Here is a 27475-nt window from a genome sequence, read left to right on the forward strand (position 1 = left end):
AGTGTGTTGTGATTGGCTAAACCGCCTCTAGTGCGCGTCTAAACATCCCGCCCCTCACCTCAACGGCATGTATTATAAACAATGGCGTCGTCTATATTGCTTATCAATTTAAGCCCGATTGAGACCCAGAGGATATTAGTGAAGAGGATCGCGCAAAACCTGTGCAAGCACGGCTCATAATGGTATGTTTTTCTGTAAGTAACTCATTGTAGTCCCTACGAGCCGTTTTTGTAGGCATGTTAAATTGCAATAATTTTAATATCTCCGTTTGCATTGAACTTTCAGCGCCGCAATTTTGCAGATACTGTTTATGCTCAAACAGCAACATTACAAAAAATATTAAAAAGTGAAATCGCAATCAACCACCCGTTTAAAGGTGAAAGCTCACCTGTTTGGAATAATGGCGGATGACCTCCGACTGCAGCTGCTGAGTGGTGCGGAACTGGTACGTCAGCTCAAAAAACGCAAGTCTGGCAAAAGACAGGACATATATGCAAGTTATAAATGTTTCCAATAAAATAGATTTCTGGGTAATAAATATACAATTGAACATTACATTAGAGACTTTGTATGTACTGTATGCAGTGGCATACTACTCATAATAATGTGTGCATACTGTACAGAGTATATAATTTAGTATGCATGGAATAAACCTACTACTTTTGCTAAAATGTGAAATACAGAATCAGACCACACTGGGTACGGAGCCCTCGATTTGATCCTGCCTTTCTTATTTTAAAAACGTGCACTACCAACAAAAGTAACAAGCACATTAATTTCTGAAAAGATAGCTGGATAAAACTTGAGGCTATATAACAATTTGACAAGCCATTTATTATTACACTCTACATATTGCATACTGTTTCATATACTGTACAATTTTATAATGAATTAAGCAGCTCGTAGTTATTATCGTCAATACTAAAACCAACTAAATTAACTAAAAGTATAAAAATGTTAACTAAAAACTGAAATAAAATATATGAGATGGAAAAACTATGTGAAATCACTGAAAGCACTAAAATTACTAGGTGGAAATAAATACAAACTATAGCTAAAACGACAAAGTATGCTAAATGTAAATAACAAATAAACTAGTACTAATTTAAAACTAAATAGTAACATTTAAAAAATCTGAGTAAAATTGACAAAATCCCCAAAATTACTAGAAACTAAAATGCAAAAATAATGAATTCAAAATATTAAAAATTATAATAGTAAATAAATAATAATTGCATTCAATATTTACATAACCTAATGCTTGTCTAATAATGAATCCTCACTGCATATGCACAGTTTTGCTCCCTTGACATACAGTTCTAGCTTGTTTTGGTCTTTCCACTAGAGGGAAGTGTGATAGCAGAAAAACTGAAGTGAAGAGTGTTTTGTTGCCAGCATAACCACATGTGAAATCCAGAAATACCCAAAGTGTTAAGTGAGGGTTCAGCTGGGCAGACTGGAATGAGGAACTAGAGGGATTTCCTGCCGCAGTGAGATTGTGTGCGATGAAGTGAGTGCAAGTACTTGAAGAGGACGTCCTGAGCGTCAGTGAGTGTTGCTCCAATGCTCTTCAGCAGGAGGTTGAGAGACTGAACGGGAATGACCTCTCTCTCTCTCTCTTTCTTATTCCCATCTTCACCACCGGTGCTCAGAGAGAAACTCAAGTGAAGCTGCCCCATAAAAACACAGTTACACACTACACTGTATACTCAGAATGTGTTGATTTTAAAATCTACATTTTGCCTTCAGTAAACTAAGTTTGTCATAAATATGAAATGTTATTCTGTGTTCACAGTGAATTGAACAGAGGTTTTGGTAACTGACCTTGATGGGCGAGATGTGGAAGTACTCGTACAGGCTGATGGGTGACGTGTCTGTCGCTGAACTATGATTCAACTCAGTCTTCAGATAATCAATGTCCTTCTCAAACAACTCCACCTACAGTATAACACCACACACACACATACATCAACAGATCAAATACACTAGCGTTCAAAACTTTGGTAAGATTTTTTTAAGTCTCTTAAGTCTCAACTTTTGTTTAATTTAATGCATAGTTGAATAAAACTATTAATTTCTTTAAAAAATAATTCAGGCCCCAAATTTTGAACGGCAGTGTCTGTAATATAAAATATCCTGTAATCACAAAGAGTGTGGATGAAGTAGAGGGAGAAGTCTATTATTGCTCAGTACTGAAAAGTATTAACAGAGTATGGAGCTGCCGCTCAAACAGATGAATCAATAGGTTTCACAGATGCCTATGTAGACCCTTGTGCTGTAGGAGCGTTACTGTACCTCCTGTTCAGACGTGACAGCACTGGCATGCTCGGCAGTGAAGAGCTCAAGTATGGCATACAGGAACCCAAGATCTATCCGCAGGTCCATCTCCTGAATCAACACTTTAAAATACCTGGAAAGCAGAATTGAAACATGTTTTGCAGTTTCTTTGAGAGCAAGAGATGAAAAGAAATGGTGTGAGGAGGAATCATACTTGATGCGAAGAATGTCTGAATGTCCAGCTGCTCTGGTGATGATGCTGACATCAGCGAGTGGTTTGGGCTCTTAAATAAAAATTAAATAAATAAAAAACAAAATGTAATAAACTTTACTGTATCAAAGCCAGACTGGTTAGGCACAAATAAATAAAAGAATATAAAAATAAATAAAATAAAATAAAAAATAATTAAAATCAAATCAAATCAAATAATTATTTTGCATTGGCCTTTGAGTGAATAGGCCTCAAGGCTGTGGATCGACTGACCTGAGTCCATGCTGACTGATTTGGGAGGTTTGATGGGGTAGAACACAAATGGGAAGATGGCTCCAGGCAACTGATTTTGGATCTGAGGAGTAAAAAGGGGCATTTTCATGTTCACTGGCCATAATAACTGTATGAATTAGTGCGTCACAATTATTGAATTATGCTGATCTAGGCTCTGTGGCTGCTCTGATCACATGGTTATAACTCGTATTTTTATAATGTGTCTGAAGCTGGATTGCTTTATTGGGGGTGAAACAGACCTGAATCCTGTTGATCTGGACTCGGTAGGTTTTCTGGCGGGTGGAGACACTGTACTCCACCTTTAGTGCTGGCAGGAAGTTCCTCCTGATCGGCGCATCAAAGGGCTGCATTATCCTCATGTCCACCCCATTAGCAGCAAACAACACCTGATGAACATTCAGTACAGCCAGAGGTGGATTAAAACAGACATAACCTTCTCTGAATAACTTCTGTCCTTGTTGCAGCCCATGTTATTCAGCAACTTGATAATGGGGTTGCAGATGCCGATATCTTTAAGTGCAAGGTGACCGATGTCAATATAACAGCCGTTATATCACACTATTTCATTTAAACATAGTAAATAACACATGTATAACATGTCCTCAACACCGGTAAGACAAAAGAGCTTATTGTGGACTTCATGAAGAAGAAAAGTGGCACGCATGACCCCATCCACATTAGCGGGATGGTTGTTGAACGTGTCTCCAGCTTCAAGTTCCTGTGAACCCACATCTCGGAGGACCTGACCTGGACCACCAACACATCCAGCCTAGTCAAGAAGGCTCACCAACGCCTCTTCTTCCTTAGGACACTGAAGAAGAGCCACTTGTCTCCAGCCATCCTGGTGGACTTCTACCAGTGTGTGATTGAAAGCATCCTGACCAACTGTAGCACAGTCTGGTATGGGAACTGTTCAGCTGCTGACCCCAAGGCACTGCAGAGGGTGGTGAAAACCGCCCAACGCATCACAGGGACACCACTTCCTGCCATTGAGGACGTCCAGAGAAAACGCTGTTTACGTCGAGCTCGCGGCATTCTTAAGGACTCCTCTCACACAAACTCTCCACCCCTCCCCATCACTAAATCGGTTTAAAAAAAAAAAAATGCTTCTACACACTGAGTACTATGTACTGGAAATTTTTATTTTCTATGCACTTTCAATGTTCATTGCACTAGTGTTTATATCTCTTAATGTATAGCTTATTCATATCCATTTGTAATTATGTTCATAGTTTTTGCTCATAGTGTACATACATTTACCGCACAATCCATCTGTATAGTATGTTCATATCACCCATCTGTATATCATACTGATAGTATTTAAAATGTGTAAATTATGTCCATAGTACTGCCTTATCTGTATATTCTGTACATATGTAACATATTGTAGGCACTGTATATCCTGTACCTCTGTTTATTGCACTTCTGGTTAGATGCTAACTGCATTTTGTTGCCCTGTACCTTACATGTGCAATGACAATAAAGTTGAATCTAATCTAATCTAATCTAATCTAATCACAAGCTAAATGTAATATTTATTGGGTCACACTTTATTTTAAGGTTCACTATTAGCTATTAACTATGATTTTTGCCTTATTGCTTATTAATAGTTAGTCAGGTATAGTTGTTAAGTTTAGGTATGGGGTAGGATTAAGTATGTAGAATATGCTCATGTAGAAAATGTGCTTTTTAAGTACTAACAAACAACTAATATGCTAGTAATATATGTATTATAATATAATATAATATGCTAGTATATGCATGCTAATAAGTAACTAGCTCAAAAATCACTTTTATAAAAGTTTGAACAGTTGTGTGGCTGCGGTGTGAGAAAATGGCCAGCCCGTAATGGTAAAAATCCACCCACTCATTTTTTTTATAATCCCAATAAATCATAAAAAGTCTCTCAAAACAAGCGATTCCAGATTTCTCCCTAGGCCTATTTTCTCCCCGCCTATTTGTGACGCTCTCTGCCCAATTAGCATAGATAGACACAGGCCTAAGAGAAGTGGCAGTCTGCCATTACTGGAGATATACACTGTCAGCGCCAAAGAGACAATGCAAGTGTTGTGTTTTGGGATGCACCAATGAACATAGGAGCTGCATAGACTCCCTCGATCTGAGCCGCTAAGGACACTATGGTTAAGTTTCATTTTCAAAGGAGATGTATCGGAAAAAAAAATATATAGATAAAGTCATGCCAATCATTTTACACCGGACTGCCTCACAAACGAGGGTCATTTCAATGCTGGATTTTCACAAATACGATTCTGAAAGAGGGATCAAGACCAATGCTTCTTGCGCGAAAGTCAGCTCCAGACAAAGCAAGTGCTTCTATTTTGTTTTCAAATAGCCTTTCTGAAAGAGCTTCTTGGCACTCTGTAAGGCTAATGTTGCTAAAGCTACCATCGTCTCTGCCCGTTTTCACTGATGCTGCCTTCACGTGCTCCCAGAACGATCCTAAATAGGAATGTGGCAGTTTAAAAAATGCATTTGAAAGCAATGCGAGTCGATCGCTTGAGAGTTTCTGACAGTTTCAGTGCGTGAGATTGTAGTGTGTTGCCGGTGTGCCGGCGGGAGCACTAGCTTTAGAAGCTCCGCCTCTTCTGTAAAGGGGGCCGGGAGCACCAGCTCATTTGCATTTAAAGGGACAAGGACGGCGCATTTTGGCTCATACCATAAAAGAGGCAACTTAAAAAAGCTATAGAAAATGATCTGTGGGGTATTTAGAGCTAAAACTTCACATACACACTCTGGGGACATCACAGTCTTATTTTGCATCTTGTAAAAAGGGGCATAATTTAAGGGCTGTGAACTGGTTCCTGTAAGCACTAACCTGGTAGTCGTTCTCTAGGTCAATGATGATGCTGTCCACTGGCCCGCTCTCCATATAATCTCTGTAGCGCTGCTCCAACATCATCGCCTCTTTAACACTCAAAACCTTCCATCGGCTGCGCTTCTTAGGCTTGGTTTCCCACACCACATCAGAACTGACCAACACAAACAAATTATATTCATTTGATCTATTTCAATAAACAAAAAAAATCATGTTTTTTATTATATCATGTTTTTATTGTGTGTGTTAGCTGTATTTTCTAGTTATTTTAACCTGATCAAAATAACCCAACTGCAGTTTGATTGAGATTAATTGTACAATGAAAAAACATGATTTTTGAAAATGTTTAAAATCTGAGTTATGTTTTTGCAAACAAACTCTTCATATATTCTAGGTTGATGTGGATGCTAATATCTTGTTGTGAAAGGGCCTAAAATGTGCTTAATGCTTTTTTTGTGTCAGACGTATGCCACCATGACAACCAGCAGTACCTGGTGATGCCAATGAAGGCCACTTCCTGTCTGGTGGTGTTGTTGACCAATGAAATGCCCATGTTCTGTAACGAGATGCAGGTTTCCTGTTCAGCCAGCTCTATTTTCTCGTTATCTCGAATCTTCTTGAAGACACGCAGCTCGGTGGTGAAAAGAGCCACACGCTGGAGGCCTTCATAAAATGAGATGACAAAAAATGTTCCCTCCTTGTTCACATCCAACAACTGGTCCTATAGAACAGATGAAAACAGGGACCCAAACGAGCATTAAATTGCACATCTTCAATGAAGAGTGAGTTTTAGTTATAGTATTTAAATGAATGCAATTTATCACAATTAAATGTTGTATTATCAATCATCAGATCTGATTTTTATTTCTAACCTCTTCACTCTTGAGCTCTCCTTTGTATTTGCCCCATTTCCAGCTCAGTATTCTTGAGCCGGTGGGCTCGGCCCAGGTGTAGTACACCGCCTCACCTGGAGCCAGCTCATCCATTTCTGCCTGAGAGCTGCTAGAGTAAAACCATTAGTTCAGACTTACTACATAATATATAACATCCTCACAAAACATCCAACAACTGCAACACTTCAACAAATTTTGTACAACAATAAAAAGTAATAAATGCTGTTCTTTTGAACTTTCTATTTATCAAATATTCCTGAATAAAATGTATCATGGTTTCCAAAAAAATATTAAGCAGAACATAAGAAATGTTTCTTGAGCAGCAAATCAGTATATTATGATTCCTAAAGGATCATGTGACACTGAAGACTGGAGTAATGATAGCAATAAATTACAATTTAAAATATATTCAATATAAAACACTTCATTTAAAATGTAATAATACTACTGTTTTTACTACATTTTTAATTAAATAAATGCAGCCTCGGTGAGCAAAAGAGACTTCTTTCAATAACATTAAAAAATCTTAAATACCTCAAACTACTGAAAAGAAGATTAGGAGATTATTTTATGCAATAGAGATTGCTGAAGTTTGTTTAGACTATATGAAAGTGAGACACTTCCTCAAGTTACACTTTCTAATTTGAGAGATGAAGTTGAAATCATGACATCAATGCAGCCGCTCACAGGTGTACAACATAGCATATAGAAAGAAACCACAGAAATTATAGGCCCATAGTATTAACAAAATCATATCCAAGAATAATTTACACTTGATATACAGCACAGGCAGTTAACTTCCCTTTAACAGCAGCCAAAGTCACAATAACCAAGTGTCCAATGAGAGAAAAAATTAAATAATTCATGCTCTTTATCTTATCAGCTCCACTGAGACACAAGAGAATACATTTCATTTGTTAGGAAGTGGAAATGAAAGCAGCTGTAAGCACAGAATCAAGAAGCAAGTAGGTTAATTTCTGTTGTTTTGTCCACAAGGTGCAAAACACCTGACGGGTGTAAAATCATCATCAAGAGAAAGATTCGCTTCAGACTGCAACCTTATGCTGTGGAAGGAAAATGAGTTAAAGACGATAACTGTACTCATGTTTTTCCCCCAAAGTATTTTGGAAAGGGTCGAGCAGCTCCCTTCACCAAATCCCATGTTAGCTTGCAAGGAAAAGAAAGAAATACTGTTGCATGCATCTCAACCAACATCACTTTGTCTGTCAGTGTGAAAGTGTGTACCAGAGGGATTCAGTCTCTTCACAAACTGAAAAAGAGAGATCCACTCTCTCATCCCGAAGCCAAGTAGAAGCTTTTCGCTTACTGGTGCTACAAAGAAAGGAGGATACAACAAAAATGCAACAAAATAAAATATAAAACACTCATAAATACAAAACACTAAGCACACAGAAAAACTGACAGTTAAAGCATTTAATAATGAATACAGACTGTAGTTTAAAGTTTCCGTGAAAGCTAAAAGAGCAAAGATTGTTTCATGTCATCACAAAGAAAGAAAAAAAACACATGAAAGTGGTTTAAAAGTTTGGTTTACCAGCTGCTCCCATCTATGAACCCATCTATGGCATTTTTTACTTGATTGGCAAATGGATAAAGAAAGCATAAATCTTATTTTAATGCTACATTTAAAATAATTTATCTTTTTTTTTTTGTTATATTTAAATATATTTTAAAGCACAGATTAAATAAATGTCTACTTACTTCACAATTTCCGAAGTGATTTATTTACATTTTTATTTTTGAATTAAAACATGGATAATTGAATACTTTGTTTTATTTTTATAAGCAACATATATATTATAAGCAATCCTAATCTCCCATAACAGTAAACATTAAGATGAAAATAATATAGTGAGAGATTTATTATTTAATGATATATTATGTACATTATATTTTGCCTGATGCTTCCAAGACTATGACAAATCATTCAATTTGGACCCCATCTAATTCAGAAGAATTTACAATCACAATGTTCAGTTCCTCAATAGAAACTAAATAAACATGTACAGTATACGATCAACAGAGCCAAAGACCACCGGACTGTCCTCACTGCTGTCTCTCATTGTGTCTTTCTCTTATACTTTGATCCTGCACAGTTCTCATGCGTTTGTCATCCTCACCTCTGGTGGAAGTGTAGTGTCTCGTCTTTAGTGTGGTTGATGAGGAGGAACGGAGCGGCACCATCGTGGTAGTCAGAGAACCGGATCACGGCAGAATGTTCTGTCAGATTCACATCCACAATAATACCACCCAACTACAACCAAGAGGACACAAGAAAAGCATAAATCGAGGGAGAGTGTGCTTGTGTATTGTATCTCTCAAGTTTGTGTCGGAAACACTAACTCACGGTTTTGTCCAGATGCAGCAGGAGGCAGTTCTCTGGCTGGTGGAAGTAAAACGCCCGTGGTGATGATTGACTGCCCTCCACTTTGACTCGGAGTTTCTTTGAGTCTTTTTCTGGCCAGAATGGAACAGCTGCCTAAGAAGCAGACGGATAAATCTCAACATTCAGAGAATGAACATTTCTCTTGGTACAGTCGGTTGTATTTCCTGACCTGTCCGGGTTGGGCCTCTGTCCACTGATCCAGACCTTCCTCACAGACTTGGATTTTGTGCTTGGTTCTGTTCACCAGCATGTAGAAGGGCAGGAACGTCACCAACCGTGTCAAACTGAAGCTGGTAGCATCTATCTTCACTCCCACCTAACAGCAAACCAAACATTACTCAACAAATATTCAATTCAAGTCAATGTGGCATTCAAAACACTTTTTTAATATTGTAATGTGACATATTTCTGAGTTACCTGATTATACTGAATGCCAAAAAAAAGAAGAATATGGGACTTGATTTTATCCATTAGTAATTTGATTTGAATGGACTGTTAAAATGGTCATCAATCTAATGCTATTTTACTATGATTTACTATAAAACAAAAGTTATTATTTACATAATGTGTGTATACTGTGTATATTTACTATGTCTATATAAATACAAACACATACATGTATATATTAAATACAAATATGTTTGTATATTAAGTATATTTATCTGTAATATAAATAAAATAAAAAAAAAATTATATATATATATATATATATATATATATATATATATATATATATATATATATATATATATATATATATATATATATATATATATATATATATATATATATATATAAATACGTGTAAATATTTTCTAAATATATACTGTATGTGTGTGTATTTATATAGACATAATAAATATACACAGTACACACATAATATAATGTAAACAAAAACTTTTATTTTGGATGCGATTAATCGTGATTAATCATTTGACAGCACTAATTAGTATTTAGTATTATATACTTATATATGTATTATAGCTTTAATTTTAATTTTATTTTTATATTTTCAGTTTTCATTTTAATCTTAGTTTAAGTTTTAGTAATTCTGATGTGCTTTTTGATATTTTTATTAGTTTTTGCATTTTTTTACATTTCTATTTAGGTATCATATGTTATTATTTCAGATTTAGTTATAGTAATTTTAAACTTAAACATTTTAAAGTTTTTTTTCTTCCCTATCTAATATTTACATTTTAATATTTTATTTCAGCTTAATTTCAGTTAACGATGCTAGTGGTTTTGGTTTATATATATATATATATATATATATATATATATATATATACACACACATACACATTTTAGAGTAAATAATATCAAAATTTAAAAATCAATAAAGAAAAAAAATGATTGCCTCTTTTAACCAAAAGACATGGATTCCATTCCTATAGATCTCATAATGAATGTTGTAAATTTCTCCAAGTAAATTTTTTAAAAGTGGTCAATTTCCTCTATATAATATCTTTGGGAAAAACAAGCACCCGAAATAAGATTAGGAACAAGTATTAAGAAAGTAAATAAAATCAATTTTGATTTCCCTTCTACTTAATGTAATACAATCTGATGGTTGTAATAAAAGAACTGTCACCATGTAATCCTTCTGTTTCCCTTTGCATTTGACGTCTCCATAACTCCCAACAGTGTCAATGGAGAAATCATCTGATAATTCACTTTCTGAAATCATCAAGCGAATCTGTAAACAACAGTGACAGAATGAGAAGTTAAACACTTGATCAATAAAACAGCTGAATGTTTACTGCATGCTTGATGACCTTCTTCCAAACCTTGTTGTTCTGCAGAAAGTTGCGTGGCTTGAAAGAGAAGAGGAGGGGCATGTCGTAATCCTTTGCGTGTTTGCGGTGAAGATCATCTGCCTTGTACTGTAACAGTCTGCCTGTCTTATTCACCATCCAGTAGGGGGAGTGGATGGCCACCTCCACCTGACCCTCCTCCTTCTTAACATGGACAGCGATGTCCAGCTCCGGCCTTGCCTCCGTCTCCTTGTCCACTCCCAGCGAGCGGAATTTGATGAAGCTGATCTCGTCACAGTCGCTGCACAGACTGTACTTGGACTCCCAGTCCTGCTGCAGGTATCCCAGCAGCTTCAGCTCCAGAGTGGAGAAATCCATGATCGCCGTGTGGATCTGGGAGGAGTGGCCTGCTTTCAGTTCGGAAGGGGGGAAATCTCCATTGCCCTGTAAACAAAACGCTTTTGTAAAGTATGGAACTATAAATTAAATATTTGTTACATGCCTGAAAGTACTCTTTTTTTTTTTATATATATAGAAATTCCAATCTATTCTATAGAAATTTCAAGCAGACTTGGAATTTCCTTCATTATAGACAGCTGTAAAATGTACAAATAACAGGATGTAATACAGCATTTTAAAAAAAAAGCAGATATTATCACAATTGTTGAGGGTTGTTTGGACAATTAGTTGTCATACTTGGAACTGAGAAACAATCGCCAAAAATAATTGTTAATTTCATTATTTTAGTGCAAACATGTTTATATTTAAACAATGTTGATGGATTTTTATAGTTGTGAGTTAAATGATGAAAATATCAAAATCATTTATCATTTAAAAAAATAATAATTTGTTAAACAAGCATTAAAATTATCAGGTGAAAATAATTATTTCAAGACACACTGATTTAAAAATGTATGTCCAATGCTGATAAGCAGATATTTATATTCATGTTATTGCTGATAACCAACAAATCTCCTTTATTAAAATTCAATAATATTTTGTCTGAATAAATAAAAAATAAAAATAAAAAATAAAGGAAATGCTAAAATTGAATTTGAGTATGATAAATTAATATTTATTATATTATTATATTTATTAATTTTTTGTTGAAAGATGAACTTTAATGAGATGATGGCAAAATTAATAGACTTGTTAAAATAAGGGAAATGAGCATGCACAGTTAAATATCCAATATCAGACGATTTTGTAGCCAATATTAACTGAAACAGATAAATTAAATGTCTCTATTATCATCAGATAACCAATTTGGTACCGTTACAGTGGGCATCCTTCTTAACTGTAATATAATAATTGTGCCAGGTCAAACCACACATATCTGACTCAGTGGAGAGGGACTGTAAGGTGTCTTGTACCTTTATCTTGAATGTAATGGGGTACGGCAGGAGGTTGCGGAGGAGAACGGTGGGCCACAGGTGCAGAATGATGGGCTTGTCAAACTCCTCCTCAGTGCTGTGCGACATCAAAGCGTCTGGAACAGGAATCATGTTGACCTTCAGCATCTGGGCGCTGTCTCCATGATAATGGCAGGTTTTCCCCAGACACTCTCGGGGCTTCTGAATCACCTCAGTATAAGTGAAACCCTCGGAGCAGTCGTACTGCTCCTCGCCTTCAGTTACAGGCTGCAGGCTCAGTTCAGCTCTGCAAAATTATTATAATAATAATAACTGAATATGGTCAAATATAAATTTAAGATACATACGCAGAATGAAAGAATGATTCAGGTTCATTACAAATTATAATATAATTAATATTTTAGCTTTTCATAGACATTTTTCATCCTTTCTTTCACCCTGAGATTTAAACACGCTAGTTTTTAATCCATGTCAAACTTAAAGCTATAATATTAATTAAATCTGAATGAACAATAATTATAATAATTGCAATTATTATCATTATACTAACAACTAAAATCAAAGCATTTTAAATCATAAATTAAATTAATTTAATTAAAAAAAAGTTAATTTAGGCTTCACAAAATTATAATGTAGAGAATGAAAAAAGGATTTTGCTTTTAAAGATAAACTAAGTGAGATTAAGTGGCAAAATATAAATATAAATTAATATAAATGTTAAAACAGGGGAAATGAGCATGCACAGTTGGCAGATTTGTATCTAATATAAACTGAGACCAATAAATTAAGATATCCCCAAAATTGGCAGATAACTGATATGATACTGTGACAGTGGACATCCCTAATAACGATAAAAACAAGTAATAATAATAATAATTACTTGTCACAGTTCAAGTCAAATGTATATTCTCTAGAAAAAACTCTTAAAATGTTTGCTTCCTAAGCAAATTATTTTTTTCTGAACAACTAGAAAAAAATACTAATTTAGTTTTTCAGAGTGTGTTTGTGAAAGTCAACAGTTAAACAGTGCTGTACTGTAACTGACCTGTAGGAGCCCAGCGGCACACAGAACTCCTCTGTAGGCAAAGAGATGCCCAGACACTCAGATCCCTCATAAACACGGAACGCCACCGAAAAGTGATTGATAATCTAGAAAATCAATTCAAAACCATAACATCATCAACTAACAAACTCTCAACAACACAATAAAATTTCCATTTATTAAATACTGTAGCTAATTGTATTATGTTCACTACTAATAAGAGTAATAAGATAATAAGAGTCATTTTTAAAGGGAAGGGCCTGCTGTATTTGTGTGTGTGTGTGTGTGTGTGTGTGTATGCGCGTAGGTTTTAAATATATCCACCTGGAAAGGAGAGCGAATCTTGACATATTTGCTTCCCTCGACGGTGTAAATCTGACAGACAAAGAAGCGTGTGACACCTGAGTCTCGGTGCATGACGCTGTACATGTTCCGTCCTGTTTTGATTAGAGGGATCACACTTGCGGTAGTGTGGCCAACTGGAGCTGGAGAAGAGGAAAAAGAAAAAAAAAATAGCTTTTGTCTTGCAATTTTGCAGAATGCAACTGTAAAAATAATAAAATATGCAGGTTTAAATTAATTTCAGGTAATTTGTCACTCGTTAGTGTGACACTGGATGCCTGTATTGTACACACTCTGAAAAATAAATGCTCGTTATTAGCATCTATGGTTCAATGAAGAACCTTTAACATTAAAGGGTTAGTTCACCCAAAAATTAAAATTAGCTTGTGTTTTACTCACCCTCGAGGCATCCTAGGAGTATATGACTTTCTTCTTTCAGATGAATCCAATCAGAGTTATATTAAAAATTGTCCTGGCTCTTCTAAGCTCTATCATTGCAGTGTTTTGGTTGAACAGTCCAAAACACGTTAAATAAAGCACGTGCATCCATAATAAAACATGCCTCACACGGCTCCGGGGGGTGAATAAAGGCCTCCTGTAGCGAATCCATGCATTTTTGTTAGAAAAATATACATATTTCAAATGTAAAAAAAAAAGTCTCTTTCACTACATCTAACTGTGGTACGCGGAAGTCGTTCCGGCAGATGACGTTGGACGTCGGCGTTGTGTGATTAGTGACAAACGCGGAGATAGAACGAAACTAAATGCCGGTCACGAATTAGAAGTACAAACTGATGATTTGTAAAGAAAAATGGATTTCGATATAAGCCAAGAGGAGACTCAGGGCTCTAGATTCATTCTTCCCACTGGTCGCTCTTTTGTTTTTTATGCAACAACATTGGATTAATCAATGCATGCTGATGAACTTTTATCATAGTTTATAGTTATATGGTAACGAGTGTTCTAACGCTGTGGTTTTCAATCCTGGTACTGGGGACCCACTGCTCTGCACATTTTGTATGTCTCCCTTATCTGACACACTCAATTCAGTTCATGGATCTCTCTCCTAATGAGCTGATGATCTGAATCAAGTGTGTAAATAAGGGAGACATAAAAAATGTGCAGAGCAGTGGGCACACACGCGACGCATACGTCGGAAAGGCTTGGACACATGACAGTCAGCGAAAGTAAGAAAAAAGTATTTATAACATTTTAAATTATGGATATTTTTCTTACAAAAACGCACAGATTCGCTACGGGAGGTCTGTGTAAGGCACGTTGTATTATAGATGCGCGCGCTTTATTTGACGTCTTGTGGACTGTTGAACAGAAACATCCACCCACTGCAATGATGAGGCTTGGAAGAGCCAGGACCATTTTTAATATAACTCTGATTGGATTTGTCTGAAAGAAGAAAGTCATATACACCTAGGATGCCTCGAGGATGAGTAAAACACAGGCTAATGTTAATTTTTGGGCGAATTAACCCTTTAACGGAACTTTTCCATTCCACAAAAGGTTCTTTATAGCGAAAGTTCACTAGTTCAAACAATGTTTCTTTTAAAACCTGTTCACTGAGGGAACCCAATAATGGCTCTTCTATTGCATTGCTGTCAAAACCACCTTTTGGAAACATTATTTTTAAGAGTGTACTAGTAATTTTGTGATGTATATATTCATAAAGGTCATGCATATAGGTTATGGGTTGTTACTGATTCTTACTGGGCTGTATGTAGTTTCTGGCGCTGAGGCTGGTCATGGCTGAGAATTGGTCACTGGTCTCAGCGGTGAGGGTGTAGTCCATATTCAGACTCTCTCCATCCTGGAGCTCCACCACACGATTTTTGGACTCTTTACCGATGAGTCTAAACACTTCGCTGTGCAGCACTGAGACTGGCAAACCCAAATGATTCTTCACCACAAATGGAGCCTGGTCTGTTTGAAAGCACTCAGCGGTCTGTTTTGTGGCCTCTGCAAATGCCTGCAAACCAAACAGAAGAAACCACTCGTTTGTAACATCTGTCAAAGACAGACAGCCCTTTTTAACCATCTCAACACTCTCCACTCATCTCAATCTCTTACCGTTCCTAAATTGCTGAGCATGTGGAGGCCGCACTTGGAGAGGGTGACGTTAAGCTGGTCTTTACTTGTGAAGCTGATGACCGTTTTATAGTCCGGCACACTACCGTCCACCTCATCAGATACTCCAGAATATGATACTGGCTTCTTCTTCATCTGTAGACATAATATTGTTTTTTGAACTCATGAAAATTTCTGTCAGTAACAGGTTAGGCATGAAATGAAAGGTAACCTTCATTGCTAGAGTCCATGGTCTGAAGCCATCTTTTTCCTCATCGTCCAGCGGTTCCAACAGTGGTTCCCATAAACCCATCATCTCATTATAATAATTCACCTACAGGAAACAAACAACTCGTTACAGGATACATAAAAAATGGACAGAGTATCAATAGACATTTCAAGTCACATTTCACAGTTTTTACAGCATAAGAGACGTTAAAATGGTGCGCAGGTTAAAAGTAGAAGTTGCAAGACAAAGTAGTTCAAATGGTTCTGCCACTATTTGACACTGGGTGATTACTTGATTACTTGTGTCATGCCTATAAGCAACTTTGGATAAGCATTTCTCAAATGCATAAAGGTAAATCAATCGCGATAACTCTCAAAATAGTTTTAGCATGTTAATGTATATGACAATGTTAATATATTTGGTCTTTGTGCACTAGATTTGCTACACACAGCTGCTGTAGAGTAAGTATGGACACACTATTGCCAATACACACTGCTGGGAGCACGTAAGATAATATGCTGCTGCATGAATATGCATACATAAATCCAGCAGCAGATCTAGACAGGTGGTGCTGGGGGAGGTGGAGGGTTTCAGAGGAACTCAAATGGCATGCTGCAGAACAAGTTTACAGTAAACCAGACTATTTAAATGTTGAGCAAGCAATCTCAACAGATGCAGAATCTGCCATGTGCTATGTAATAAATGATGTGATCGCGAGCAGACTGCATATACAGGGCAATCAGCCTGTGCTATCTAGAGTTTCATGAACTGGACAATGCATTACAATATCCTCTGACCTCCAGGTCCAGGTGACAGTGCAGGTTAATGAGAGTACTCCAGTTTTTCACATCTCCCTGGAACGAGGCTTTGGCCAGCAGCATGGGCACGGTGCGATGGCCCACTCCAGCCTCCAGAGTCAAGCAGATGGAGTGGATGTTCATTTTGAGAGACTCTCCATGAGGAACAAGCGGAATGACAGACCGGGTGACTTTCTCTTCTTCCTCCTCCAGGAACCATAGCTTTAGGTCTCGCAGGTTGCGACGTTCCCACAGATCCTGTGGCACGGGACTCTCCAGCTCCTCAGGCGTCTCGGCTACAGGGCTCAACGCTGACTGAATGGTGATAACTGTGTTTATGATGATGGGAGACACCTTAGGGAACAGGAAAAGAGTACATTTTTTAATGATTTTACACCCTTTTACTGACCCTCAGAATAAAAATTTAAAAAATGCTCGTTTATATATATTGCTATACCATTAAGTCACTAAGATTTCAAAATATGAAATGATCACAATTTCACATGTTCAGCCTCACCTTGAGCGTGAGGGAGCTGATGGACAGCTCGATGGTCTGAGGCTGGGAAGGCGACTGGTTGCTCTGGAAGAACACCTGACAGGGTTGGAGCACCGTTGTCACGTTGTGCTCCCGCTTCTCTTGCAGGAGCGGACATGCAACCACCTTCAGGTCTGAAATGGCGGCCGTCATCCACTGACCGCTGGGCTCGTTCTTCATCACCAGCTCACACTGCGTCGTCATAACGAGAGCCGGAGCTTCAGCGCGTGTGAGGTCGGCCACGAAAACGATCTCAGGATTCTTTACCAAAATGTTCATCTCAGTTTTGGCAACCACTGGCACAGCAGGAACCGCTAGCAAAGGAAACACACAATTGTCTCACCACTGATATAATTTTCTATCATTTATGACACTATGCTTCCCTGCCATTGACAATTTTCCAGCATTCCATGTTTTATGCGGTGTGGCGCTATTATTTGTCTTTCACATTTTGAATTAGAATCTCTGGAACAAAACATTGCTTTTATCAAGTGTTGTTAAAAAGAATGCATGAAGCTAGAACAATGGAAATCAACAATAGAAAAATGTTTGGAGCATTTTTTGTTCATTAAATAAGTTTTTTCTTAAGGTAACGACCAAGCGGCCAGCGGCAGACCGGGAAGCTGATCATAGCTTACACTTCAACAATTTAGCCTTATCAAATCATCATGACTTGCCTAAAATAAAATCTATAGATATACTAAAACAGTTCAAGCATATAATAATGTTTAAACGTTAAACCTAGGAAAATGTGTGCTGCATCAGTAGTTTGTGCGGAGAGTGGAAGTTAAAGCGCAGGACATGGAGGCACCAGTGCAATCAATTACAATTTTTTTTCAATGGAAACAACTTACGCCATAATTTTTGCTCATAAAGGTAAGAGTAATACATCATTCGTAACTGTAAAGGGTCTACTTTTATTTGTGTGCACTCACAATATCAACAAAATGTTGTGCTTTTATCTTGAACAGGAGATAAAACATGATAAATATATCTATAGAAAGCTTTAAATTACTACTTAACGAAATCAATAAAAACAAAAACAAAAACTATTTAATATAATCGTAATCCGTGAAGATGCACTTCTCTCTAAAGGTGTGTCTAACGAGGAGATGGCGAATCCTTACTATTCCCCCGGACACATTCATGGTAATTACTTTTGCTTTATTGCGTGTATTTGAACGCAGAACTCTTCAGCTGCGCTGACGGCTCGCTGCTGCTGCGGGACACGCTCTTAAGAGTCGCGGCAGCATGGACTCGTGTTGTTTCCACCAGCGAAGCAATATTTTTTCATCAATAATTGATGGATGTCTAAAATATAAAGATAAGGAGAAGCCCAGAGGACCGGCCCGCGTCTGAACTATGACGTGAATATTGGCCCGAAGCCCGGGCCTAGAGACAAAGTCAGAGCCGACTTTAAAAAAAGAAAAAAAGAATTGGGGGCTAAAAGTGTGTTGTAACGCAAGCATTACTGAACATGTTCCGAGTAAAATATTACTGAAAATTGATTAGTAATGCCTTACACTACTGCGTTACATCAAAAAGTAATATGTTACTGTAATGCATAACTTTTGTAACGCGTTACTCCCAACACTGGTCACTAACCTGGGTCTTTAGATGAACTGGCAGGTTTGTTGTTTTTAGGTGGACCAGAGAAGCCGTCTGCCATAGCTTTAAGAAAGACATCAGCTACTGTGAGCAGGAACTCCATACTGGCACACAGATAGATGTCCTGAACCAGGGTGTCCAGCACGGTGCCGTCCCGGCCTTGTCGGTAACTCACGTCTACCATCACATCACCTTCCCTGCCCTGTCGCATCGCCATCATTCTAAAGCAGCATAAAATAAGAGAAGAAAACAGTCACTTAAAATTTTGTGACTGAATGATGAACGTCATTTACCAAAGGGATGCAACAAATTTTAACAATCGATTAATCAGTTGGTTCTTTCTTCGATTAACTGTATGTGCAAGCATATACTGCAAAAAAGCTTAAAATAGTGTTACAATATTACTGATTTCCGATAAAGACGTTCTCAATGCACAGATCAAAGAAACATCTAACCAATATCAAAATAATTCAATTATTATTGATTTTATCAATTTGTTGTTGCAGCCATGTACTGTAGCAGAAAATGAGCAATGATTCTAGGGTCAATTGTATGGGGCAGGAAGAACTTTACATTTGTACACATAAAACATGATTTAACACAAACCGGAGTATCTTTAGTGGGTCGTGATCTGTGTACAAACTACCTGGATGTGATCATTTTCACCCTCTGTCTCTTGTCATCCAGCAGACAGTTTGTAAGTTTGAGGGAGGCTTTCATGGAGCTGTCAGAGAACATGTTCACAGTGGTGGAGATGGTGCCCAATGTGAACTCTGCCAACTTCAAACTCTCATCACGGGAGTCTGATAATTGGATCTGTACACAAACACACAAACAGATTGCAAAAACTGAACCAGAACACTAAATATTTAAACCTGGTTTCACATGTAATCCTTACACTCTCATCTACAATGAATTGAGTGTATTATGTCACCTCGTTGCTTGGGCTGTACAGGACCAGTGTCATGGAGTCAAACTTGAAGTTCAGTTTCAGAGTGTTCTTTAGTTTGCCTGTTTTCTGGCCCTCCACCACCGCTGCAGTCACAACAGTGTTCCCTACAACACAATAAAAAAAATACTGTTTAATCACAAAAAAAAAAGCATGTTCAATGTTTATGGTGAACTCCGAGACATCTAAGTCCTGAATTGGGAAACATGTTTATATTAAGAAATACATGAGTAATTCTGTGCTAATTATTACAAAAAAGGGGGGAAAAAAACTTAATTCAACTTTTTAAACTAAATTAAAATTTTGCAACTTCTGACTATTATTTAAAAATTATTCACAATTATGGTATACATTTTAGAGAGTGAGGTTTTTTGTAAATGCATAAATTAATTTTTTTAATATCACAGACTGAATCTTTGGTTAAAATGTAAAATAATTACATAATTTAAAATATTACATTATAAAAATATTAATTATATGTACATACACTCACCAGCCACTTTATTAGGTACACCTGTTCAATTGCTTGGTAACACAAATTGCTAATCAGCCAATCACATGGCAGCAACTCGATGCATTTAGGCATCTTGATGTGGTGAACATGGCTTGCTGAATTTCAAACCGAGCATCAGAATGGGGAAGAAAGGGGATTTAAGTGACTTTGAACGTGGAATGGTTGTTGGTGCCAGACGGGCTGGTCTGATTATTTCAAAAACTGCTGATCTACTGGGATTTTCACGCACAACCATCTCTAGAGTTTACAGAGAATGGGCCGAAAAAGAGAAAATATCCAGTGAGCGGCAGTTATGTGGACGAAAATGCCTTGTTGATGTCAGAGGTCAGAGGAGAATGGGCAGACTGGTTAGAGATGATAGAAAGGCAACAGTAACTCAAATAACCACTCGTTACAACCAAGGTATGCAGAATAACATCCCTGAACGCACAAAACCCTGAAGCAGATGGGCTACAGCAGCAGAAAAACACACCGGGTGCCGCTCCTGTCAGCTAAGAACAGGAAACGGAGGCTACAATTCACACAGGCTCACCAAAATTGGATAATAAAAGATCTTGAAGAAAAACGTTGCCTGTTCTGATGAGTCTCGATTTCTGCTGCGACATTCAGATGGTAGGGTCAGAATTTGGAGTAAAGAACATGAAAGCATGGATCCATCCTGCCTTGTCTCAACGGTTCAGGCTGCTGGTGGTGGTGTAATGGTGTGGGGGATATTTTGTTGGCACACTTTGGGCCCCTTAGTACCAATTGAGCATCGTTTAAATGCCACAGCCTACCTGAGTATTGTTGCTGACCATGTCCATCCCTTTATGACTACAGTGTACCCATCTTCTGATGGCTACTTCCAGCAGGATAATGCACCATGTCTCAAAGCAGTTCTGAAGGCAAAACGGGGTCCAACCCGGTACTAGCAAGGTGTACCTAATAATGTGGCCAGTGAGTGTATATGCATTATATCTCACACTGAAAAAAATAATTTTCTTACTTAGATTGTTTTGTCTTGTTTCCAGCCAAAATATCTACAAATTCTTAAATCAAGAAGGATTTTCTAGAGAAGTAAAAATTACTGTCTTGTTTTCAGAAAAAAAAATCTGCCAGTGGGGTAAGCAAAATAAATCTTATTTCAAACAGAAAACAAGATTATTCTACTTACCACACTGGCAGATTATTTTGCTTGTTTAAGGCAAAAACTCACTTAAATTTTAAATGTTTTTTTTCTGAAAACAAGACCATTTTTTCTTTTCTAGAAAATCCTTCTTGATTTAAGATTTTTTTAATATTTTGGCTGGAAACAAGACAAAAAAATCTAAGAAAAGCATTTTTTTGCAGTGCATGATGAGCAAACAATGTTATACAGTGTTTCTTTGTTATTTTGTAAAAAGAAAATGCTGTGAAATTTAAATGCATAATAAGGCTTTATGTACATTAAAAGTGAGGCTGTGTCATTAAAAAACATTATTAAATTAAAATGTGTTTTAAAATATATTGTTAAATCTTTAAATAAAAAAAATCAAATACATTTACATTGTGAGAAAACAATGCAATGACATTATTTACAGCACTTTTTGTAGAATGACTTAATTAATGCTTAAACCGTAGGATATCCAAAGACACAGAAAGTACACAGAACGCATGCTTGATGCATTAATAACCAATAAAGCTTCACAATCTGTATTTGTGTGCATTTTATACCTCCAGAACTCTGAGAATCCTTGGTAGAAATAGTGTCTCCTTTATCAGAGCTGGATGGAGCTGGAGGAGCTTCAGAAGTCTCAGACAGATTCTCACTTAGAGTTTTCAGCACTATAGTCAGGTCCTCCTGACTCAAGATTAGCTGTAAAAAAATGCACATTAATGTTAGCTGCAATATTCCCTACACCGAAAGTCAGACATAGAAACAAACACAAATATGCACTTACACTCATGGGTTTGAGGTGTGCATTAATCTGGATGTCAGGTATGCTGTGATACCAGGTGGCAGAAAGATTGCGTTTGATTGACAAGTCCATGTTGACTGGTTTGAGTAACTGAATCTCACTCCTAAACTGTCCATCAGTGAATGTGGTCCTGGGATAATAAATAAATATTATAAACATCATTAATCAAACAATGGAACTATAATTTCAGGGCTGATAAATTACATTAATTAATTCATCCACTGATGGTGATGAAATAAATTTATCCAAAAATGCTGAACTAACCTGTACATTTTAAGATCACTCAGTCCCACAGCCATGATGTCCATGACAGGGGGAATCTTGGAGTGTGTCGGAGAGGAGACAATTTCAAAGTGGTTCTTTACAGTCACTAAACCCAGATCTGCCACAATGACATTGTGGGAAACAGAGGATTGTGGGAGGAAGACAACCGGAGCTTTGATGTCTACATCCAGGGAGATACGTGTGCTTCTCTCTGCCAGCTCCAAAACCCCTGTAGCTGCTTTCTCTGCTGCCTGGGCCGTCACCTCTGCCAATGCATTTTTAGCCTCCTGGAAATTATTAATAAATGCCTGAGGAGCAAATAAATAAAAGAGAGGAAGAGAGAAGAGAAAGACCATTAGTCAGACAAATATATGCTAAAATAAATGCAAACAGAGGCTAATAAAATTAAAAAGGAAGTCACATGATCATTCCCATATTTGATGTGACACTTAAGTATAGGGTAAACAATATATACTGAAAAAGATGTAAAATAAAATAAAAATGAAAACAACTATGCAGCAATTTGTTTCTATTAAGAAACTGTAGGTGGCCCCCAAGGTTCGGTTCTAGGCCCTCTCCACTTTTTAAATACATATAGTATTTATATATTATTGCAATTTTTTTTCAACTAACTTTCTTTGTATAGGAAAAATGGTAGATGCAGTGGTAAATGAGAAATGAACACTTACCAGGATTGAGGACACAAACTTGTTGAGGAAAATAACCTGAATGCAGCCCACAGTCAAAGTTACACTGGTGTCCACAATGTGCATGTTTGTGTAGGCTTCGCCCTCTGTTGCATTCACATGGTTCACCATGCGGAAATCAAACACCTCCTTATCCGCGATGGACACTGCCTATATATCATCATCATTCCATCATTAGTCTAAATCAACTCCATCTCACATTCTCACCTTTTTATGCATGATACAAAATTTTATTTAAAAAAAAAAAGTAAAAAAAATCCCAATAATTTTTTAGCCCAAAGTCAGTAAATTGGTACTAATGTGGCAGCATTTTTTTTATTCTAACACTATTAAACACTTTATAACCAACATAATATAAAAATGTGTGCTAGTTCTCCCATTCTATCATTGATTTATCCTTGAAAGTACAGCACTTTCTACCTTTTTATATAGTGCCTCTTTGTCACAATCCAGAATTACAATGTTTTTCAGGTTAGCCAAAATCTCTACGGACTTCTTCTTCATCTGAACTTCAGAAACCAGTCCTGGTGTAAAAGAGAACATGCAGTACTGTAACATATCCCAACTTTATTGTGTTTATGTTCATTTACAGAAATGTGTATTACCCTCTATGCTGATCTCAGAGATCCTGGCTTTCTCTCCTCTTATGAAGACCTTCAGACAGCTGAGGTCTGCTCGGATGTGCAAATTCACCACATCCTCAAACTTTGACTTCTTGTAGGCTGAAGAACAAGCCAATTATGTGAGATTAAAATTATATCATGACAAATCAAAAGATGAACCATACAAAATTAACTTTCTTACAAGATTTCTTAGTAACAGCAGAATCCTCTATTTTTGCCTCCTCTTCTTCCTCCTCCTTGGGTAGGACGGGCTGCTCCTCTTGTGCCTCTTTCTTCAGTGGTGGGAGAAGGTTATTCAGGAAATTCATGGAGTTGAGGAGTGCCTCAGTGTGCAGGTGCACATCCAGTGAGGAGAAATTCACCTGGTGCAAAGACCACAGTTTAAGAATTTTAACAATCTTTTGCAACTTTAAGAGTGCAGTTTATAAGCTTTGTGATCTGTTTGGCTCACATTAGCCGTAGACAAATTCTGAGCTCTGATTTGTGAAGAAGCTTACCTTGATTAGTTGCTCTGTATTTTTATACATAGTTTTAAAATCAGGTGCATTTTTGTCCGCCTGAAAAAGAATAGAGTATTATAAGAATAGTCCTATGTATAGGACTGTGCTGATACAATCATATCATTATTATTTTGTATCATTGATATACTCTATAGTTATTTTTTCTTTAATTTTTTTAATTAGATATTTTCTTTTTAATTTCACTTAAAGTATTTTTTTAATATGCCAATATACAGTAGTTTTGTTTTGTTTGAGTTATTTAAGTACTTAAACTAAATGAAAATAAGAACTGTTGCTTTGGCAACTAGCTGAAATAAATGTGTTTACATCTTTTATATTTTATTTTACTTCAGTTAATGTTTATTTTAAATAATGAAATAATATATAGAATAAATAATCAATTGATATTATACATTAATAGGCTTTCTAAATCTGAAATCTAGAACTGTAATGAAGATGAGTCATGCATAACGAGTCACAAAATTAGCTCTAATTTTGTGTTAATGTTTGGCTTATTAAAGCTAAAATTATAAAATAGCCTTCATAAGCCGGTATCCCACTAGGCTTTTAACACCCACCAGCTGAGACCCAGCCAAAAACAAGAAAACTCTGCCAGAGTGATTTGCTTGGATGCTTCACAATGTACAGAATCATGAAACATTTTAATGATGCTTAAACAGCCCTTATACATATAACTGGACCCAAAGAAGGATGGCACGTAAATATGATCAAGTAAATTTACCTTGACATACTCCAAAGTAAGCAGATCTTCCTCAGTATTATCCAGAGTGGTGATAAGGTGAACTTTCTTGTCCTCAGAATCTTCACAAAAATACACAAAGATCTTATGATTTGTATGTTTAAGTATAGAAATCATTCTAATATGCTGATTTTTTTTATTATGATCAATGTTGAAAACAGTTGTGCACTGCTTAATATTTTGTGGAAACCAAGATACAGTTTTTTTCAAGAATCTTGATGAATAGAAAGTTCAAAAGAACAGCTTTTGTTTGAAACGTAATAATAGTCTTTACTGTCTTTTGATCAATTTAATGCATCCTTGCTGAATAAAAGAAGTGCACTGTAGTGTGTGCAATGCACTTACCCAAGTACTCTGAACACTCAAGGCAGATCTCACGCAGGAAGGTGTATGACGACATATCAAAGGTACGAAGTTTGAGTTCTGTCCCTAATCCATCAATGAACAGATGCAGAACGCTCACTTCCTGTCTGCCTGACAAGCGACACAGCTGAATGGAAAGCTAAAGGAGAACAAAGGAGGGAAAAATGTCACTTTGACTAAAGAAGCCTTGAAATGGTAAGATAATTTCAAATGAACCATAGAGTATATACACATTTCTTACACACATACACATCTGTTATCATCTCTATAAGAAAAGAAATGTTTAGTTTAAATATAACTTATATAAAAAGAATAGTTTAAATATATTAAACAAGGGCATAATCAGACCTTGTTGATCTCAAATCTCAAGAGAAACTCGGTCATGTTCTTCTTGGGGTCTTTGCGCACCATGGACAGACGCTTATCAGAGGCTGAACCCTGCAGAGAGTCGGACGAGGCCTCAAAGAACGGCAGATCCTCAATCGGTGAACTAGGGGCATCGAAGAACAACTCCTCCTCTAAAATAATCAAAGGCAGCGTTTTATTGTCATAATATTTGATTTATAGAGTAGACCTCTATATTTTATCACTGATGTTCAGAGAAGACGCAAACGTAACGTCTCTCTGTGAATCTGCTTGTATGAAGGTGCGTCTAACCTGAGCCGTATATGATGGATGCACGCAGGTCATCTATGGCTGGTCTTCGTGGGCTGAGCTGAGGTGTGTTCCCTCGTTTGGAGGCCTAATGTAAAAAAAAAAAAAAAAAAAAAAAAAAAAAAAGTATAATATCACAGCTGCAAGAAAAAAAAAAATTCTCAACAACATTGGTGGATAAATGCAAGCAAAATTGAAATATGTCCAAATAAATCAGATCCGAATCAAATCTGCTTGTGAATTGATTTATATTGATAAATGATCAAATAAATTTGAAAGTAAAACAAAACAAAAAACAACTTTTTTTTTAAATCATTAAAAGAAATACTAAAATTAAATTGACCTTCGGATTTTAAGAACTGCGAGAATATTGAAATTGTTCAAATGAAGGCCGGCAGAAATTGGGGAAAATATATATTTTAATTAACTTTAATATTTGAAATTATAGGCATGATATGATAACTGTGACTCCATTTCGGACAGGGCTGTTATTGTTAACTAAAACAATTAAAAATACATTTCCTTCTATAACATAAAGCTGAAAAAAAAATAAAAGAATAATATTATATGATAAACTTAATAAAATGAGTTGGAGTTTAAGTAAAATTACTAAAACTAAAATTGAAATAAATTTAAATTAAAGCTAAACAGAAATATAAAAACCTAAAATTTAAAATGAAAAAAAAATTAATTTTAAAAAGAAAAAAACAATAAAATTACTAAAATAGAAAATATAAATAAAAAGCTAATTCAAAATATTAATAAACAATAAATTAATTCATGAAATTAAACTAATAATAATAAACAATATAATATATTATAAATAATACAAAATTACAATGACAGCAGATTAAGTTTTAGTTCCTGATTGCAACATTTAACATTTTAAAGTCTACTGACAGCCTTGTTATTTATTACATAATATATTATTTCAGCAATATTACTTAATTTCAATAATCCGTACCCATCATTTGCTGCATTAAATTGTATTATTTACAGCTGAACAATTAAGAACCGAAGGTCAGTTTGTCAAGTGACAATGATATCTATATTTGCCTAGGAAAACACCCATAAGCACCGTTATAATTACCTTGGGCGTAACTTGTGGCACTCTAGTCTGGGGCGCGGGGCGACTCTCAGGAAGTGGAATGCTGCTGAGCAATGCCAGGACACCACGCACTTTATCATCAGAGATACGCAGAGACAGCAGAGGGAGCTCACCATATATCTTAAACCTGAAAAAAAAAACATTAGATACAAAAATTTTATGCATAATGTGTGATGCACAAAACAGTTCAATCACACGCACACCAGACAAGGAACTTTCTGCTTACTTGGGCATTCGTGATTCCGTCACCACCATGGCCCTGCTGAAGACCACCTTCAGGTCGACAGGCTCCAGGATGTGAAAATCAGACTGTCTTAGTGGACGAGCCCACTTCCAGTCACCACCTGATACCACACACAGCATATGTAAACCCTGTAAAGTCTACATTATATCAAGCATTGTGCAAGTCTGCGCAC

General features: G+C 36.5%; 1 protein-coding gene across 3 annotated transcripts in view; it reads right to left on the reverse strand.

Annotated features, from left to right (window-relative positions):
- LOC306849824 (intermembrane lipid transfer protein VPS13A-like) overlaps nt 1–27475 on the reverse strand; it is a 59994-nt gene that overhangs the window by 11656 nt on the left and 20863 nt on the right. The window contains exons 22-62 of one of the 3 annotated variants that reach the window (XM_079385158.1): nt 27286–27403; nt 27042–27186; nt 25955–26039; nt 25646–25815; nt 25280–25436; nt 24917–24996; nt 24172–24231; nt 23856–24036; nt 23657–23773; nt 23472–23575; nt 23034–23201; nt 22345–22652; nt 22063–22210; nt 21836–21977; nt 19615–19736; nt 19327–19496; nt 18678–18901; nt 17055–17386; nt 16538–16891; nt 15744–15845; nt 15515–15667; nt 15155–15413; nt 13415–13575; nt 13094–13197; nt 12049–12334; nt 10709–11119; nt 10513–10617; nt 9088–9234; nt 8880–9011; nt 8653–8786; nt 7757–7843; nt 6491–6617; nt 6110–6339; nt 5619–5772; nt 3022–3168; nt 2762–2843; nt 2492–2561; nt 2296–2410; nt 1825–1938; nt 1525–1670; nt 389–470 (exon numbers count right to left, since the gene is read on the reverse strand). In XM_079385158.1, coding sequence (XP_079241284.1) covers nt 389–470; nt 1525–1670; nt 1825–1938; nt 2296–2410; nt 2492–2561; nt 2762–2843; nt 3022–3168; nt 5619–5772; nt 6110–6339; nt 6491–6617; nt 7757–7843; nt 8653–8786; nt 8880–9011; nt 9088–9234; nt 10513–10617; nt 10709–11119; nt 12049–12334; nt 13094–13197; nt 13415–13575; nt 15155–15413; nt 15515–15667; nt 15744–15845; nt 16538–16891; nt 17055–17386; nt 18678–18901; nt 19327–19496; nt 19615–19736; nt 21836–21977; nt 22063–22210; nt 22345–22652; nt 23034–23201; nt 23472–23575; nt 23657–23773; nt 23856–24036; nt 24172–24231; nt 24917–24996; nt 25280–25436; nt 25646–25815; nt 25955–26039; nt 27042–27186; nt 27286–27403 — 6533 coding nt within the window. Of the gene's footprint in view, nt 1–388; nt 471–1524; nt 1671–1824; nt 1939–2295; nt 2411–2491; nt 2562–2761; nt 2844–3021; nt 3169–5618; nt 5773–6109; nt 6340–6490; nt 6621–7756; nt 7844–8652; nt 8787–8879; nt 9012–9087; nt 9235–10512; nt 10618–10708; nt 11120–12048; nt 12335–13093; nt 13198–13414; nt 13576–15154; nt 15414–15514; nt 15668–15743; nt 15846–16537; nt 16892–17054; nt 17387–18677; nt 18902–19326; nt 19497–19614; nt 19737–21835; nt 21978–22062; nt 22211–22344; nt 22653–23033; nt 23202–23471; nt 23576–23656; nt 23774–23855; nt 24037–24171; nt 24232–24916; nt 24997–25279; nt 25437–25645; nt 25816–25954; nt 26040–27041; nt 27187–27285; nt 27404–27475 lie in introns of all 3 variants that reach the window. The other 2 variants (XM_079385157.1, XM_079385159.1) reach the window with 2 other exon arrangements.

The sequence above is a fragment of the Barbus barbus genome (genome assembly GCF_936440315.1).
Source record: "Barbus barbus genome assembly, chromosome: 29".
Classification (NCBI taxonomy): Eukaryota; Metazoa; Chordata; class Actinopteri; order Cypriniformes; family Cyprinidae; genus Barbus; species Barbus barbus.